We start from the raw sequence: 20,028 nt of genomic DNA on the forward strand, positions 1-20,028 counted from the left end.
ACTGTGAGCCCGTTGTTGGGAAGGGATTGTCTCTATCTGTTGCCGAATTTTACTTTCCAAACATTTAGTACAGTGTTCTGCACACAATAAGCACTCAATAAATGCAATCAAATGAATGAACAAACTATGCCAAGGTTATGTGGGCTTGTGAGGTGGAGGGGTTGGAGGTATGGGAAAGATGGGGAGGGCAGGATTTGGGTGGGAAGGCGAAAAGTTCTGTTTTGGACAAAATGAATAATGTTTTGGTGCTCTCTCAAATGGAAAGAGAATTTGCTATTCTGACTATTTTTTCTCATTTTAATGTGTAGGAATGATGTATTTGGTGCCTTGGACATGAAATAAGCATAACTCTGCCTGCTGTAAGCATAGGACTGAGGACCGATGTGGGAAATATGGACCTAATGAATGGGCAGACGAGCAACGTTAATATTGCAGCTACTGCTTCCGAGGTAAGGAGTACAATTACATATCCATAAACATGTGGAGAAACAGCATGGCCTAGTGGATAAAACAGGAGCCTGGGAATCAGAAGGACTTGGATTCTAGTCCCGGCTCTGCCACTAGACTGTGTGACTTTGTGCAAGCCACTTAGCTTCTCTGTGCCTGTTACCTCATCTGTAAAAAAAAATAAATAAATAAAAAATGGGAGATTACGACTCTGAGCCCTATGTGGAACATAGACTGTGTCCAACCTGATGACTTTGTATCTACCCCAGCACTTAGAACAATACCTGGCACATAGTAAGTGCTTATCTAATACATAAAAAAAAAACCTAGGTAGATTTCTCATTCCCTAATAGATTTTGCCGCAAGCTCAAGTAAAACTCTAAAGTTGGAAAAACATAGGGCCCAAGTGAATTATCTCTTGTTTGAACCAAAGTACTTCTGTTATGTATCGTTCATAGGGTTAAAGAGTACTGCAATAATTTGATCCTCAACAGTCAGCAAAATTAAGATAAGATGATCCACCTAGATGAGGATCAGGATCACTTTTCACCCATTTGACCCACTGCCTTTCCAAATGGTGGAGGGGAATGAAAATATCTCACTTTTCCCTCTCCATTTAATAATGGTGTGGCTGGGACCTTGGAAGGACTTTGATCTCTTTGAGAACCATCACTTCCCCTTATCTGCTGGAGCTGTAAAAATCTGATGACTTGAAACAGAATAGGCTAGTTGAAAAATGCACTCCTTCCAACCCCTCAAGAAAATCCTAAAGACTAAACACTTTGACCAAGGCATCAACCCCTCAAATAAGAACTTGTTCCATTATGTCTCTGCCTCTTGCAAGATTAAAATTTTAATGAAAGATAATATAGCCTGAATAGACAAATGAACTTAAATGAAGTTTTGGCTTTTAACCACTAAAGTCTCTGTGCTTTTGGGGGCGTGGAAAGAGCGAAAGAAATTCATATTTTTATATGCTTTTTTCCTCTGATATCTGATGGCATGTCAGTCCAGCTGATAAAATATTGAAATGTATTTTGTTTATTGATGAGCAGCCCATAACTGGAGCTCTGTTCTAGAAGAGCAGTGGAAGAGAATGTGGTCAAATAAGCAGGAAAATTTTAAATTTTGCCTAGGGCCAATTTAAAGCAGAAAAAAACTGTCAATAAATTTGTCCAGGTAAAAAGTCCTCCTGAAATGCAACTTCTTCCAAGAAGCATTCTTTGATTAATTTCCTTCTTCCCATATTGGCATGTGTGGCATATTTAGCCTATTGTACTGCCGTTGTGCGCTTGTCAAATATCAAGTATAGGAGTTTAATGATTAACATTCTTTATTGGGTTTTTTTGTTTTACCCAATGCCAACTAGAAAGAAAATTGATATTACTTAATTTGAACGTTGTAAATGACACTAGAATTGATTAGTAGATATTGTAGAACCTTCACACTCTTATTGCCGAATTGTACTTTTCAAGCGCGTAGTTCAGTGCTGTGCACACAGTAAGCGCTCAATAAATATGACTGAATGAGAAGCAGAAGCTTAATTTCAGCAGAAGCTTTTTCACCCAGCAAGAACTGGGCCATTAGTGAGTAATCAGCTCAGGGTAGACCTTTCAGTTGCTGATTGATTTGAATATAGATGTGATTTGACTTGTGAATAAATGTAATTATTTTAGACAGGAGTGCAAAGAGAAGCAGCGTGGCTCAGTGAAAAGAGCACGGGCTTGAGTCAGAGGTCATGAGTTCTAATCCTGCCTCCACCACTTGTCTGCTGTGTGACTTTGGGCAAGTCACTTAACTTCTCTGGGCCTCAGTTACCTCATCTGTAAAATGGGGATGAAGACTGTGAGCTCTACTATGAGCTGGGATAGATACAAGGTCAGACACAGTCCCCATCTCCCACAGGGCTCATAATCTAAGTAGGAGAGAGATTGGGGATTGAATCCTCATTTTACAGATGAGGTAACTGAGGCACAGAGAAGTTAAATGACTTGCCCAAGGTCACACAGCAGTCACATGGCAAAGGCAGGATTAGAACCCAGGTTCTCTGACTCTCAGGCCCTGGCTCTTTCTATTAAGCGTGTTGCTCCTCATTTATATACAAAAATGCTCTGAATAAGTATAAATTAGCTCATATATTCAATCTTGCTTTCAATTGTTTAACTTGAATAGTGTATATACAACTATTAAAATATATTAACCGTGGCACTTGTAAAGTTGCTTACTTTGTGGTAAGTACTGTGCTAAGCACTGGGTTAGATAAAAGATAGATCGAACATAGTGGGAGGAAGAAGAGGTTTTTAATCCCCTTAACTATTTTTATGTCAATCTCTCCCATTAGAGTATTAGCTCCTTGTGTGCAGGCAGCATGTCACTTCTTAATTTGTAGTTTTCTAGTGCTTAGCACAGTGCATTCCACTAAGTAGGCACTCAATAAATACTACTACTACTACTACTATATTTGAAGAAGTTTTACCCTGATTTTACATTTTCTGTGCACTGGCTTTTACAGTTTCTCTTATGAACCACAAATACTTTATTTTCCTTGTTATAATCCTTAGGTTGTAAGCTTGTTGTGGACAGGAAATGTGTCTACTAATGCTGTTGTATCATGCTCTCCCAAGCACTATAGTACAGTGCTCTGCACAGGAAGCATTCAATAAATTGCAGTGATTGATTTTGATTCACAATAAAGTTAAAAATAATTCATACTGTCAATTTTTTATTTTATTTTTTTACAGAAGAGTAGCAGCTCTGAATCATTAAGTGACAAAGGTTCTGAACTGAAGAAAAGTTTCGATGCTGTGGTATTTGATGTTCTCAAAGTTACACCAGAGGAATATGCGGTAAGCAGTTAAGCGGACTTCTTGGGTTTTCCTAGGGGTTTTTTTTTGCCTTAATAGTATTTATTAAGTGCTGACGATGTGCCAGACACTATTCTGAATACTGGGATAGATAAAAGGTACTTGGGTTGGACACAGTCAATGGCCCACATGGGGTTCACATTGTAGTTTAAATGATATATAATATGCTTCAGTTGGTTGTGATAGATGTACTTAATAAAGGGAGAGTTGCCTATGATTTTCATATGCCACTTTTCTCCCTTCTAACTTTCAAAGAAAATTATTTTTCCCTTCAGTGTAGTGTTGTTTTTCACAAACCCAGCATTCTTATTACATAGATTTAAGGGTCTGTTGATTGTAGTTTTTTGGCTGTTTCTTCAAATGTTCAATCATACGGTCATGGGTTCAAATCCCGGTTCTGCTACTTGTCAGCTATGTGACTGTGGGCAAGTCATTTAACTTCTCTGTGCCTCAGTTACCTCATCTGTAAAACGGGGCTAAAACTGTGAGCCTCATGTGGGACAACCTTATTACCCTGTATGTACCCCAGCGCTTAGAACAGTGCTCTGCACATAGTAAGTGCTTAGCAAGTGCCAACATTATTATTATTATTATTGCTTCCTATCCAGTTGAGTGTGTGCTGTCTGGAGAAGCTTCCTTAATCTGAATAATGTTTTAACACGTAGAAAAGTCATGTTTTGGGAGAATGGACTATATTGTCATGTTGATATTCAAGTCAGATATAACTGTAGAAATCTGAATTGAGTTAAGGGTATTACTGAAGTAGCTTTTTTTTAATTTTGAAGTGCCAATTACTAGAGATTCTTTAAAAATGACTTGGATAAAGCTAAACACCTTGGGACCCATTTATAGACAGCAGTGCCTCCCTACATTGTCAGTAGCAGCTGGAAAAATTTTTTTAAAAAACTTCCTATTGAAGCAATTCAATTTCCTGCCTATCACCCCAAACCTGTATTAAACCTGTTCAGCTGGAAGCAAAGTGAGGAAAAAGTTATCTTGCTAAGGTTAAATGTAGGTGCTGAGAAATATTTCCGGTTTTATAATAAAAAAGCAAAAGGCAGATAGTTAATATAATTTACCATGCAGTATCTTCGAAAGAAAAAGAAAAAAATTAATTTGAATATAATTTTCCCACTTTACTTCAGGGTCAGATAACACTCATGGATGTTCCAGTATTTAAAGCTATTCAACCAGAGGTGAGTTAATTTATACAACTTTTTCATGTTGTTGACAAAAGGGTATAGTTCATTTTCTTTGTAAATTTATTAACTTTTAGAATTGCAGAACAAAGTGAATCGTGACTATTACTAATTATATCATGCTTTATACAATATGAATATATCCTAAGGTAGTTTGGCAACTCAGTCTAGATAAAATTATTTTGGTAGACTGATTATTCAGATCTTTACTGTGACATTAAGAGTTTACATGTTGGTTTTGATCCTTTTAAAGGTCTGATTCAAAGGCAACGAGAAATATTTAAATAACCCTGCTTTTCAAATATATTCCTCTTTTAATCCCATATGATCATTGCTAGGTCCCTCCTCCTGACTGCGTGTTGAAGGAGGGTGAAGACATTTAAGATTATCTTCAAAATAAGTTTTTAATTTGATTTATAACAATTTCCATAAGTTGTATGTCAAAGTTGTGCAAAATAGTAAAGAATGATCCTTTAAATAACCCTTTGGTCCTGAATTCCACTGAATTCCCAGCAGCATCTAAAGTCCTTTGGGAAATTGTACTTTAAATTAAATGACAGACATGATACTCATGATTTAGGAAAGAGACTGATTTCTACTTTGTGTAAGGGAAAATGGGAAATTTTTGTTTACTAGTGTTGCTCATTTCCTAAAATAGGAACGTAAACTTTTAGGAAAAAAAAATCAAACTCCTATTAAGTTTCTAGTAGTTTGTTTCTAGTTGTCTATTTTCATTCAACACCAAATACCAAAGGTTCCCATAGTAGGTCAGAAACTTTCATATTCTTGTATCATTAATTAAAAATAGATATGTCACAAATGCTCTTCAGCGAAAAGCTCCCTCATTTAAAGTCCACAAGTTGAGATGGTTGAATGACTTCCTTTAATAAGTAGGAAAGCAAAGGATTTACACTTCCTGAGTGATTTCCTTTTTGTGGCTTTAGTAAGTCTCCTTAGGGAGTCAGAGGACTGCAGGTAGTGAGATTTTTCTGCATTTTGGCCTGGAACAGATGCTAATCAATCTGGGCTTGTGTGAAAAGTATTTGTGAAGAGTGATACTGTAGTTGTAGGAAAATAGGAATATTAGTTCCCTTTTTTTTAAATTAGAGTTTACAGGCCCTTGCACTAGAAAGTGCCACTATTGGTGAATAACTGTCAACTGGCAGAAGAATTTGAGTACCACTGGCTTTTAATGAAGTCAACTGAATTGTTTTCTTTCCTACCCATACATATTTTTTTGAAAAGTATAAACTGTAGAAATTTAATTGTGTGGCAGTTGATTTTAAACTTTTCTTTCAATGATTCATCTCCCGTGGTTCCTCCGGCAAGAAGAATTGAGGTAAAATGGCTGCTGCTGAAGCTGGGGAGTGGGACTCCTGACTTTTGATAGTTGGGTTCTGAGGGGGTACTGCTTCTGTTGTTGTAATGGTGAACCAAAAGTTTAAAATACAGTCTGACCTTCCCTGGTCCTTGCCCATGCTGCTCTTGCTTGCTGTTCATTCATATTTATTGAGCGCTTACTGTATGCAGAGTACTCTACTAAGTGCTTGGGAGAGTACAATATAACAATAAACAGACACATTCCCTCCCCACCACGAGCTTACAGGCCACCAGAAGTGGCCAGCCATTCCCCTCTTTCCCCTCCTGGGGTTGGGGGAGGGATCACCCTACCTTCATAGTGGCCTGATGTATCATTAGAATTTAATTGTTGCCAAGAAGCAGCTGGCTACATACAGCAGTGGCCTCCAGTTGGAAATCAGACACCATTCCTAATTAGCATGGGTTTACTTCTGGTTCGGCACTAATACAATAGAACTGTTATAAAGCTCTAGTGTTTGCACCTTCTCTGAACCCATTCCCCAGTTTCAGAATCAGCTGCATAAAATGACTAAGCATGGCTACGTTGCAATGGAATGAAGTGGTTAAAATCTCATTTCCACTTCTGCCCATGCAGAGTTATTATTAGCACTAATTATTATTAGTATTAATACTGTTAATACTGGTTTGAGGGCAGAAGGACAGTGTGCCTAGAAGGGAGAGTACATGCCCCAAAACAAATCTTTAAGTATATATAGAAAAATAATCTTTACTTTTTTCTGTCATAATTATTTTTATTGAGAATTTTGAGAAATAGAAAGGTACAAGAGACCCACCAAAGGTTTTTGAGCTTTAGGATAAACCCTATAGACCCTATTCAGTAGCTTTTGAGGAAGTGAACACAGTAATGCATTAATTCTAAAGAGAAGAAAGTGGATCTGCAGTCCCTTGGTTTCATAGTTTTCATTAAGACATGTAGTAGTTCCATTTGGTCATCTTGGTTCTAAGTTTAAAATTGACTTTTGGTTGGATGATGGAGTTTTCTGCAGAAATACTATAAATCTGATTCTGAACTTGACTTGGTGTGATCCATTATAAACTTAAACTTGCCTACCTCATTTATGTTGTTTTCTCCTCTGGAGCAGGGAAGGGTTAAATGTTGGAATTATTCACCTAAAAACGTTTTTATAATCTTTGAGAAAATGACTCCAGATGTGAAATTACCATGTATTGTCTGCAGGAGTTCAAAGCATTTAGAGCGTATAAATACATCAAGGTGGTTTTCTGATATTTGAAAACTATGTAGAAAAGAATTAGATAATGAGATAACTCAAGGCCCAAGTAAAATTTGGCTATATTTGTCCATATATAGATATCTCTATATATATATTTTGGCTTATTACTTTCTAGAGAAAGGTGGGCCCCAAGCTAAAACCCAGTTATAGGCACAATGACTTCTGTTGGCTAGAGTGCGTTCTTCTCATGATTCATTTTAACCAAGCGCCAGGCAAGCCATCTGTTAAACATATTAACCTGCTTTTCACCCAAGCTACAGGTCACTTTTCAGTCTCCATAATTAAGTTGATTTAATTCCATTATTTCTAAATTAAATACTGAACATTTTTCTTTGTACATGTATGCATTTTGGATGATTTAGGAATCAAACTGACTTACATAGAAATTAGAAGCTCTTGGCAACAAGGTAGCACATATTCCATATATAATAATAATAATGCTGGTATTTGTTAAGAGCTTACTGTGTGCCAAGCACTGTTCTAAGCACTGGGGAAGATACAAGGTGATCAGGTTATTCCACCTGGGACTCACAATCTTAATCCCCATTTTACAGATGAGGTAACTGAGGCACAGAGAAGTTAAATGACTTGCCCAAAGTCACAGAGCATACAAATGGTGGAGTTGGAATTAGAACCCACAACCTGTAACTCCCAAACCCGTGCTCTTTCCGCTAAGCCCACGCTGTTTCTCATACCATATATGTGTATATAGACTCCATATACACACACACTCCTTAAGCACTTTCTCCAAGACTTCAAAATACCTTCACTTGTAGGCAGAGGGATGTATGTACTATAATAAAAACCTAAGATCTGCTAATTGTGAACATTGATAAATTGCTACACTTCATCATATTTGCACAATTCAAGTCCTTTTCTGTCCCTCCCACCCCCGAGATTTTGTGGAACATTGTTCAGGTACTTTTTCTTAGTGTGTCTTACATTTTACTATCATCCTCTTTCCTAAAAGTTGGTATTTTGAAAGAAGTTTTTCCTCCAGAATTCCTTTTCCATTTGTTTTGTTTCTCATTTAAACAAATCAATTGATAATAATAGTTATAATAATGATGGTATTTGTTAAGCGCTTACTATGTGACAAACACTCTTCTAAGTGCTGGGGTAGGTAAAAGGTAATCAGGTTGTCCCACATGGGCTAATGGTCTTAATTCCCATTTTACAGGTGAGGTAACTAAGGCACAGAGAAGTTAAATGACTTTGCCTAAGGAAAGAAAGCAGACAAGTGGCAGAGCCGGGATTAGAACACATGTCCTCTGACTCCCAAGCCCGTGCTCTTGCCACTAGGCCATGCTGTGATGTTACTCTAAATCCACTTCCTCCATGATATAATTTCAGATTAGCATAATGATGAATTTTGGTATTTGCTAAACGTCTACTATGTGCCAGGCACGTTGGTAGATATACTACAGTCAGATTTCACATCATCCCAGGGGCTCATAGTCTCAATGGGAAGGTGAACAGGTTTTAATCCTGACTCTAAATTGAGATGAGGAAACTGAGCCACAGGGAGGTTAAATGAATTGGATAAAGTCATAAACAGGCAAATGGTGGAGTTGGGATTAGTACCCAGGTGTCCTGACTTCCAGCCCTGGGCTGGCCCTTGGGTCTTTTCCTTGGGCACATTGCTTCCTTTCTAACTCTAATGCTAGTCACTCCGGGCACTTCAGCTCTCCCCAGGCTGTTGTGATAATAAATTTTATTAGGTGTATATGTTTTGCTCTGTGTTTCTGTCATGTGTGCTTTATGGGTAATTTTTGTCTGCATTTGTTCCATCTTCCCCCATTAGATTTCAAGCTCCTTGAGTTTAGGAGTTGTTCCTTGTTTTTGTCTTTCTCTTCTCATAGTACCCAATACAGTGTTCTGCAGACTGTGTTTATGAGATAGTTAACTTCACATTGAATTTTAAAGTTCGGATCAGAAATAATATGGAGTAAAAGCGTCTGTGATTAAAATACAGTTTAAAAATTTTAAATAGCCTTTGAGAATAGGCACATTTTTACGAAGCATATGAAATTATACTTATATCCCATTGAACTGTTTCATTAAAATCTGTAACTTAATAGTCATGAGCTTAACAGAAATTCGATAAACCATTCCAAAGAAATGAACTTTTTAACTTATTCATAAATAGGTTGTGGTGGTCCTGGGGGCTGCTATGGGGGAAGGGGCCAGCTGTGGCTGCCGAGGTGAAACAGGTTCTAAAAAATAAATTCCTTATGCCACAATGGTGCCACGGGGAAGCAATTTGAAAAGCTGTAATTTTGGGGCAAAACATTTAAAGAGGGAAGAGGTGGAGGGTGGGTTGGGCGGAGTAGGCGAGGCTGGGGGCGTTGGAGGGGGAGCATTTACCTGATTGCCTAAGATAATAATAGATGTGGTATTAAGTTCTGATTATGTTCCAAGCACTGTACTAAGTGCTGGGGTAGATACAAAGATAATCGGGTTGAACACCCTGTCCCACCCAGGGCTCAGAGTGTTTTAATGCCATGTAAGTAAAAGTTGGTCACCCCCCCCCCTTGAAATTCCTATTTGATCATGACACTAAACTTATTATGTGGTTTTTATTGCCTTTTTTTAGGAATACATGTACCATATATTACTTTTTTCAATTTTGTGGTCTTGGTAACTCATAAATGCACTTCACGTTATTTCCTAGGGGAAACCATACTTCATTTATTTCACTCTCTTTCATTAAATGCACTGTTTTTATTTTACCAGGGTATATCAGTAGCGTAGTTGTAGCTTCTTGTGACAGGGGTTGCCCTGGTAATGAATGCTTTTCCCACTGGATTCTCTCAGATTGTACTGTCTTCAGGGGAAAATCACAGTCTTCAAATCACATGTTCTAGAAGTGAAAGTTCTATCCTCCCTTTGAGAGCCTTCCTTTACTTCAGTTTGAAAGAAGGGAATGGATAAACCTTTTTTCATCTCTTCATGTTCAATTTAGGAATCACCCTCAATAAGGATAATTTTAAAACTCACTTTAAAAAATATCCTTTCTCCAAAAGTGGGGATAGCATAAATCATCCACTGCAACATTGCATTTACTGCAAACTGCATAGTATATCAATCAATGATATTTGTTGAGCACTTGCTGGGTGCAGAGTGTGGTATAGTACAGTACAACAGAGTTGGTAGATATGGTCCCTGCCCAAAAAGAATTTATAGTCTAGAAGGGGAGAAAGGCATGAATATACATTAACTACAGAAATGTACGTAACTGCTGTGGGGCTGAGGTGAATATCAAATGCTCCAAGTATATAAAAAGTAGAAAATCTTATGATTGTATTTCTGTCTCAGTCATAACGGTTCGCCTAACAGTGGCCTTGTTTTCAGCATTTGGTCCGATGCCACGGCCCCTGTGACAGTCATTTCCATTTAGCTCGGTTGTCGGCCAACCACTTGTTTGGACTCATGGAGACATGGAAGCCAGTCTGCAGCATTGCTTCCTTCCTTTTTGAACTGTCTCCTCGTTGGTCCTAAGGAGTGAGAGCTGACGATTGTTGTTAGGTTAGACTGCCGGAAAGGCAGGTGAGTCTTTTTGGCCTTTGCCATCATGCTGGGAGCAAGATGTGAATAGGGATCGGGAAGTAGTTATGCTTGCTGTGTTTCACCAGCCAGTTCGATGATACTTTGATACCAAGGATAGCGTAAAAGGCAGAACTTTTGACATATAACTTGGCAAATAGGAAGTGAGTACAGCCCACTCACTGGGAGAATGGGTTGTTGCAGTGCAAGTCCCCTGCCCCAAGAATTGTGATGAAACATCATGAATTAAATTATTTGTAGTTTGGGTAGGGTAGACCCAACAGTAATGTGATGAAAAACACGAGCATGCAAATGCACTAGTTGCTTAATAAAGATATAGATAGAAATACCAGAAGAAAACCTATAAAAAGATGTGTGTTGTGTTTAGTATACTGAAAATTCAGTCAGTATATTAGCAGATTGGATGAATAGAATTCTTGGGTAACTACCATCTTTAAGTAAATGAGGTGTTCAGAGAATAAGCTCTCTAATGACCAAAGCAAGCAAAAATGCTGTAAAAGTGTTATTTTCGCTTCATCACTTCGTATTTTACAGTTTGGCATGAATTCACTGAAGCAAAATGCTGTTTGCTGTAGATTTATGATGTCGGCTAAGAGAGAAGTCAGGGTGTGCCTATCCAAAATTTTCCTTCCTTTTAAAATCACTGCCGGTAAATCTTTTAACCTTCTCTAGGGAAAGTCTGTCTTTGACTTAGTAAATGTGAACTGAAAAGTATGAAAAGTTTGTAAGTAATGTTTATCTGTAGGAAAAATTGTATTATATGCACCAGACAAATGTAGATTGCTTTTAAATATTTCTGTTGAGTGTTTCTACTATAGTGTTTTGGACTTTCAATTTTCTGTAATTCCTATGCTTCTGTAGAACTAGGAATCTCATGATGATTTTCCAAGGATAATACAAAGGTATGATTCAAGGGCCAAATACAATTCAAACAAAATTGGGGAAGGTGACATTAATAATATGGTGATACAAAAAAGTGATGCTTTGGGTATGACTGTAAAATTATCCAAGTGGTCTCAAAGGATTCTATGTTCTGGGCCATGGCTTTTTTTTTAATATCTGGGCCAGATGAATTTTTGAATATTTTGGCAGCTCTCACAGTTAACTAACCTGATAATATGATCCCATCTAAAGAATTTTCCAGTCTAGCAAATCCTAGGCTCTGCCTGTTAGGATATTTACACTGTCAGTGGAATGAGTGGAGGCTCCAAGTCAGGTTTTGAGGGGGAGTGCAAACATTGAGGCAAGAGTAGTAGGTAGGGGTAGAATCCCGCTGCTATCATCAGTGGCTGTTTAATAATGGGGCCAGCAGAATCAAGCAGCGGGAGATTGGAAGGTCAGAGAATAGAGGAAACAAAGATGAGAAGGAAGAGAGCCGAACTAAGCAGAAGCTGAGAGGGAGAAAGAGAGTAAAGGGAAGAAAATGAGGAAAAGAGAAAATGAGGGTAGGTTAGAGAGATCAGTTTTTGTGAGACTACTATGTACAGCTGTGTGACTTTGGGCAAGTCACTTAACTTCTCTGGGCCTGTTACCTCCTCTGTAAAATGGGGATGAAGACTGTGAGCCCCATGTAGGGACATGGACTGTGTCCAACCTGATCACCTTGTATCATCCCCAGCGCTTAGAACAGTGTTTTGCACATAGTAAGCGCTTAACAAATACCACTATTATTATTATTAAAATAGCTGGCAGCAACTACTTGACTGTCAATTTAATAGCCCAATAAATGTTTTGGGTTTTTTTTTATCATTTTAATTGTGCTTTTATATTCTGCAGGAAGACGTAACCACTATTAATCTACTTTTCTTACACCGTCCTACTGATAAGTTAAATTTTGTAATTTTTTCATTTTAGGGACTCTTGAATCTAAGATTACAATGCTACACTTTGCCGATTATGTGGAAATATAAAAATTTAAAATAGATCATGGAATCACATTTCAAAATTGAAAATAAGATGTTGATTGAAATTTTGGAAAATAAAGCTATAATTTGTAAAACAAGGAGTTTCGTTTCACTTTTGAGTTCTGCAAGTTTTGAATTTTAGTAAGAAAAACAAAGCATGAATATTGAGTAAAATTTGAAGATTAAGTATTCCTAGTTTTTGTTTCGGTGAACCTAACTGCACATGAGGGCAGGAAATAAAAACATGTTAATTATAGATCCAACAAATCTAGAAAGGGATCTAATTGCTCATTTCACTAGATAGTGTGAAACTCTGTATTCAATATTTTTCAGCAATGGAATTAGTGCCATGTGGATTCATAGTAGGTATTAATTTCACTGTGATATTTTTCCAGGAGCTGTCAAGTTGTGGATGGAATAAAAAAGAGAAGTATAGTTCTGCACCAAATGCAGTTGCCTTCACACGGAGATTTAATCACGTAAGTCATCTTTTTCAAATATGGAGGTCTGAGTAGGTAAACCAATGCAACTGTTTTAACAGTGGAAGAATTCCAGCCATGTTTTCTACCTACAATAAAAAAGTTAATATTAGTAGCCACTTCCATTGTAGCGTTTTGTACTTTTTTTAGCATTTCATGTTTTATAATTATTTATAATATACCTCTTCTGAAGAAACTTACAAAACTAATAATAATAATGTTGGTATTTGTTAAGCGCTTACTATGTGCCGAGCACTGTTCTAAGCGCTGGGGTAGACATAGGGGAATCAGGTTGTCCCACGTGGGGCTCACAGTCTTAATCCCCATTTTACAGATGAGGGAACTGAGGCACAGAGAAGTTAAGTGACTTGCCCACAGTCACACAGCCGACAAGTGGCAGAGCTGGGATTCGAACTCATGAGCCCTGACTCCAAAGCCCGTGCTCTTTCCACTGAGCCACGAAACTACCAAGTGTTCCTAGAAAAGTGCTCAATATAATCCTTGGTTAGGTGACTGGATTTAGCATGTCTGATGTAATAGGCAAAGTTTACTATTGATTTGACTCTTATGAGGCTAAATGATACTTAATCAAACATTTTGCTGCCGTTTAACGTTTAGCTAATATTTTTTCTAATACTTGAAGTAGTAACTAAACTAAATGCAATTCACCTTTATCTTTTTAAACAATTGTGAAGGGCTAAATTTTACAAGGCACAAATAGTCAAATGGAATAGAAAAAATGGGAGAAATATTACTATATTAAGTTCATTAAGGCAATCTAAAATTATTTAAATGAAATGGAAATGTACCATTGAAATACTATTTCTAATCTTATTTACTGCCAAAATATCATAGGACTGTTTAACTTTATAGAGGTACTTTTCTTCTATCCACATCAAGAACCACCTTAGTTAAAATACTTGAGGGACTTGTATCCCTTGGATCCTGCTCTATATAAACAAAAAAGGAACAGGGGGATTATATAGAGACAGGAAGGCAAGATAAATAAAGTATTTTATTAGAAGTACTGAAGGCATTAAGTCAGTGTCTGATTTTACAGCCAAGTATGTTTTACTCTCCACAAATATTTTACTATGTACTCCAAATAGTGTAGATATTGAAGGGTTCATACAAAAAAAACTTTAAGGTGCTGCAATAAATAGGTGTATTTATGCAATATTTATTTTGTTTATACCTGAAAATTGAGATTTTATTGCATCTTTAAAGTGTTCCTTGTACATTTTACTTGATACATTTTATATATTTCTGCTGTGTCTCAAAATGTAGCCACGTTTAATAAATGGAAAATAAATATTAGCATAGAGACCATTTCAGGATGAGAAACAGCAGATTTCCTCACCATGTTCACTTTTAAAGATACTAAAGTTATTAGTAGCAGAGACCCTCAATTTCATCCTTGGCTTCTAGAGGTATAGCAGATTTTTGTTAAACACCAGGTCACCTCACAGACCAAACTCCTGTGCTGCTAAATATAATCATGAAGGGCATTTCACCTTTCATTTTTGTGTTCTCCATATTTCTGGGAAAATTACTATGGAGAGAAGCCCTGGTGCTGCAGAAGAAATATTGGGTTTCCTATCCTGTTGGTAGCATACATTTTGGAGACCACATTACATAGTCTGCCATAAAAAAAGGGTCTTTGCCTCACACCTGTTAACATATAGAGCTAAATGACTTACGGGCACAAAGTAGACAAGTGGCAGAGGCGGGATTAGAACCCAGATCCTCCGACTCCCAGGTCTGAGCTTTATTCACTAGGCCATGCTGCTTTCTACTTTCCTGCTTTCCTTATAGCTATACTTACATTTCTGTTTTTAGGTAAGCTTTTGGGTTGTAAGAGAGATTCTTCATGCACAAACATTAAAGATAAGAGCTGAAGTTTTGAGCCACTATATTAAAACCGCCAAGGTAAGATTTCCTTTTCTTTTTGTATGTTTTGGGCCTTAACTTAACTGACCTATTTTTTATATATTTAAGTTCAACCAATTAAAAGTGTAAATATTTGCCTTTGACACTCCATTTAGTGTTTACTGACATGAAGTGTTTGGTATTTCCAGTGTTATGTCATTCTCAAGCTGTATTTCCTAAGAGTAAATTCATCTAGGTAGAAACTTTTAAGATGTATGTATCCTTGTGTTTCTAAAATAAATGGAGCCAATTTTAGAATCTTGAATTTTCCAATTAATAATCACGAATATTGAATCCTCTGAGAGTGATCAAAATAAAAATAAGAGTACATTGTACCCTCCAATATCATAGCTAATCATTTAAATTCTATTTGATGGAAGAAAGTGTAACACTGCTAGCTCCTTCCAGGAACATGTATAGTTTTAGGGGAGTAAGTTAGGCATTTAAAAAGTTATAATGTATTATTTTGTGAATTGATTACTTCAGTCCAAGAAGAAATATTATTCTATCCTTATCCTTATCAGTAGTGAATTCTGCATTTAGAGTGTCTGATGATGCAAAACACCAAGATAATAAAACATTGCTTTGCAAAAAGAACCAAACCTACCAACCAGCCATGGAAAACAGAATTCTTTACTATTTTTTGGGTATAAATTGTTAATATTTCTGGGAGATGCACAGTTGATGAAGCTGTTTTGTACATTGCTGAAATTCAAAATCTGTAGTCATTAATATAAACCATAAAGTTAGTCTTTGAAGCCTAGAGTATAATCCTCCTTGAAAAGATTACTGATATAATATCTCTTTTGAGAATATAAGAATATAAATTGTCAAACGTGGTTAAGTTAGAACTTTAATCTTCTGGTTTTGCCCATAGCTTAATAAGGTATTGAATCAATTGATATTTATTGAGCATTTACTATAGCCAGAGCACTGCACTAAGCACTTGGGAGAGTATACTACAGCGCAGTTGGTAGAAGTGTTCCCTGCGCACAACAGAAGGAGCATGCGTAGTGGATAGAGTATGGCCCTGGGAGTCAGAAGGTCATGGATTGTAATCCCGGCTCTGCCACTTGTCTGCTCTGTGACCTTCGACAAGTCACTTTACCTCTCTGGGCCTCAGCTACCTCATCTGTAAAATGGGGATTAAGACTGTGAGCCTCATGTGGGACAGGGACTGTGTCCAACCTGATTACCTTGTATCTACCTACAGTGCCTGGCACATAGCAAACACTGACTATTTTAAAAAAACAACATCAGCAAGAGCACAATGAGTTTACAGTCTAGAAATGACAAAGAATGGAGGCAAATTAGTTATTGTTCATAAAACTGATCGTAACGTAAAGCTTTCATAGTGCATTACAATTATCAAGGAGTTCAGTGAAGTATTACAAAGTTCATTTTTTTCATTTCCAATTGTAAATTACATGATCAGGAGATTGACATAGTAATGTTATCACTGGATTAAGGTGGACTAGCCTCCGTGGAAAAGAATTGTACAGTTTAAACCACTCATAATATCCTTACCTTTATATTGAGCTATATTGAGCTATTTTTTGATGTCTGACCCATATTTTATGTTGTCGCCTTGACAAATGCAAGCAGTAGTGGTTAGGACTTGTTTCCTCATCTTCAGGCCCACTCCCTCATTACATCCTTCAGACAACGATTTAATTGCCTAGTAATTGTAACTGTATAATTCTTCTTGGAAAGTAAGGCTCTACATTTTGGAGAGAAATCAAAGTCATTTCAAAGATAGAACGTGTCTTCCAGATACATTGATATGACTACCCTAAAACTCCCTCGTCCACTCTCTCACCTTTTCTTGTGGTCTCCTGACGTGATCACCTACCATTTCTGACCTCCGTTCCTTCACACATTCTAAAAATACTTGAACTCTCTTCTCTCCCTAATCCCCATCTTCAGGTACTCACTGTCTGATGGCTCTTTCCCCTCTGCCTTCAAATACATCTTCGTTTTCTCTATCCTAAAAATAAAAACCTTCTCTGGACCCCACTGCACCATTCTCTTGAGAATGGATCCAGGAACAGTGAACAGCCATGTGTTTGCGTATGTTTTTTGTACAGTCTCAGACATTATTCCAGAAACCCGACTTCCACAAATTGGATGCAAAAAGTATCCCTTTTTGTTTTTATCTAATATGAACTAATGGCTAAAGAATGTCAGGGTATGTTTTGGTTTTTCACCAGTTCTCTCAGTCAAAATGTAAATAAGAGATCCACATGATGGCTGTCTACCTTTTTCATTTCTGTTTTCGATCAAGCTTCCAGGTGAAGATTATTTTAAGACACATTCAGAGATGTCTGCAGTGGGTTTTAGGCTCAGTGTATTCATGTGCAGATTATTTTTAATTTCTCAGGGCTTGGTTGTATATCGTGCCTTGTGGTTTCTTTGGGCGCTTCTTCAGTCATCTTAGCCGCTATCCTGCACACCCATCAGCACTCTTTCCTGACTCTCCAATCTCTTTGAATAGCAGGAACCGCTCGAAGAAGCAGTGTAGTTTCCTGAGTTTTCATAATGGTGTTTTTGGTTTACTTTAAACCGCCTACTCTACCACGGACTTAATATGGCACAGTGTTCTGTGTACAGTAAGCAGTCAATTAAGATCAGTGATTGATCAAATGGAAAAGAGGCACCACCACTGATTTTGCCATTATTACTCAGCAAGATGGCATCAGCGCGAAAGAGTTCTTGGGGGATTTTCAAAAATCCCCCTACTCTGCGGGAATGACACATGGTACAGTACATTTAGAGAAGCAGTGTGGCTCAGTGGAAAGAGCCCGGGCTTGGGAGTCAGAGGTCATGGGTTCAAATGCCGGCTCTGCCACTTGGCAACTGTGTGACTGTGGACGTCACTTAACTTCTCTGTGCCTCAGTTACCTCATCTGTAAAATGGGGATTAACTGTGAGCCTCACGTGGGACAACCTGATTACCCTGTATCTACCCAGCGCTTAGAACAGTGCTGTGCACAAAGTAAGCGCTTAACAAATACCAAATACCAACATCTATAGTACGCTATAGTACATCTGGCCTGGCTGTAGTAAGCAAGTAATAGAAATTCCTGGTCCCAGGATGACACCATGGTTTAGTGCCACTAGGTGGCAGGGCATGTCCTTTAACCATTTTTTTTTTTAAATTTCGCTCTGACTTTCCAGAAATGACATATAGAAATCCCAACTATAGCTCCTTACATTCCAGAGACTACACTTTGGAAGGAATTTACTGTATTTCCTCTCCCAAAGCCCTCTTTTTTAGTAAACCTTTACCTGGTCGCCTAGATTAATAAAGGCTCCTAAAAACACCAAGAGAAAATTTCTCTCAAAAAGAAATTTGGGTAATATCGGTATACCGTTTTCAATAGTAATTTATGAAAATGCTGCTCTCCTACCTCTTACCTGAAGTCTTTTTTTAACATTAAAAGGTAAGACTATAAATGTTTAAACTAAAATGCAACTGTAATGTAGATTGTGCCTTATGAGTTCAGGTGACTATTTCAAGTATCTAATATGTCAGATTATAAATTCTTGTAGGGGCAAGGGTTTGTATCTCTGACATATGCTCCTCAACCAAAACCATGTAATACAGTATTTTTCATTCAAATGACAATGCAATAAATATTGTTAGTGATAATTGTCATTACCTGTATATTTTTCAATATATCTTTTTACTTTTTGTTTTCAGAAACTGTATGAGCTGAATAATCTACATGCCCTAATGGCAGTCGTGTCTGGTTTACAAAGTGCCCCCATATTCAGACTCACCAAAACTTGGGCGGTGAGTAATCCTAGAGAATTTTGTATCATAGTAAAGTAAATGTTCTTAATTTTATCATTTTGTAGTTTTCTACATAACTGAATGGTATTACAGTGTTTTAAAATACCTTAAGATTCCATATAAAATGTTTCTAGTGTTCTCAGCCTATATTTGCCTCTTGAGGGCTTTTTCCTGGTTCGTTAGGATTTCTTCCCATTTGGCAATGTATTTTATATTTAATTTAGAAAAAAAATAAGCAGCAATAATTAGTCATATAAAGTTTATGGTGTTAATAAATGTGGAGGCATGTCAAAGTAATTGCCCACATTGGTCTGTGAGGTTTGGTGTGGTCCTAGGGTACTCATCAGTGTTAGGTAAAAAGGAGGAGTCAGAGGCACCCATCTCCCAGCTCTGCCAGAACCTGGTTTCTGCTCCAGGCTGCTGAAATTGCTGCTGCTCCTCCTGTTCTCTGGGGTTTTGTGTGTTCTTGGGGCCACTGCGTGCAATAATGCACCTTGTCCTCCTCACCCTGGCAGTTGGCACCAGCAGCCTCTCCAACCTGGGCTGAAGCTGGGCTGCTTGTGGCCGAGCAGGTTTGGGAGTGGGGATGGGTGGATGAGGAGGGGCGTGTCTGCTCTGTCCATCTCCTGTTCGTCCAAAAAGATGGTCTGACTGAGCCTCTCTATGTTGGTATGGGTGGGGGAAGTGTATATATGTCTTCTACTTTTTCTGCCTGTTTCCTCCTCTAATCTTGACCAACTGTTCTTGGATATTGTTTGAGTGCTTACTGTATACAGAACACTGTATGAAACACATGGGAAAGTACAATACAGTAGAGTTGGTAGTACCCACAAGGAGTTTGCAGTGTATTTTCATTCTCTAATTTTACAAAGTGGCATCCTTTTTATGTTGCCGAAACAAAATATAGCCATCATCCTGTTTTAACAAAGGAATGCTACATATGGATTTGTATCTCTGCAAATATATGTTTGTAATACTGTAGGATTACATATCGTTAAGTTTAATACCGAACATATTCCAGAAGTTTGCCTTTCAGGTTTTATGAACACAAACTCAGAAACATGCCTACAATTCTGGGTTCTGTTTAGAGAAAGTTATGCTTTAATTAGGTGAATGGGAAATTCCATTAAGTAATGACATCTTCTAGGATCCATTTCATCTAATAAAGAGGTTATAGTTGAATTAACACATAGAAGTAACTCCCTCTAAAAAGGTTGGTTTCTAAGAAAAT

The 20,028-nt window shown here is 37.5% G+C and overlaps 1 protein-coding gene across 6 annotated transcripts in view; it reads left to right on the forward strand.

The window, feature by feature from the left end:
- The window catches only part of RALGPS2 (Ral GEF with PH domain and SH3 binding motif 2), a 137,006-nt gene that overhangs the window by 28,105 nt on the left and 88,873 nt on the right, over window positions 1–20,028 (forward strand). For all 6 annotated transcript variants that reach the window (XM_039914331.1, XM_029081146.2, XM_029081147.2 and 3 more), the window contains 6 exons: window positions 309–449; window positions 3,189–3,293; window positions 4,457–4,507; window positions 12,989–13,072; window positions 14,912–15,001; window positions 18,705–18,797. In XM_039914331.1, the coding sequence (XP_039770265.1) occupies window positions 393–449; window positions 3,189–3,293; window positions 4,457–4,507; window positions 12,989–13,072; window positions 14,912–15,001; window positions 18,705–18,797 (480 nt within the window). In that variant the 5' untranslated portion in view covers window positions 309–392. The remainder of the gene's footprint in view (window positions 1–308; window positions 450–3,188; window positions 3,294–4,456; window positions 4,508–12,988; window positions 13,073–14,911; window positions 15,002–18,704; window positions 18,798–20,028) is intronic.

This window comes from Ornithorhynchus anatinus, chromosome 16 (genome assembly GCF_004115215.2).
Source record: "Ornithorhynchus anatinus isolate Pmale09 chromosome 16, mOrnAna1.pri.v4, whole genome shotgun sequence".
NCBI lineage: Eukaryota > Metazoa > Chordata > Mammalia > Monotremata > Ornithorhynchidae > Ornithorhynchus > Ornithorhynchus anatinus.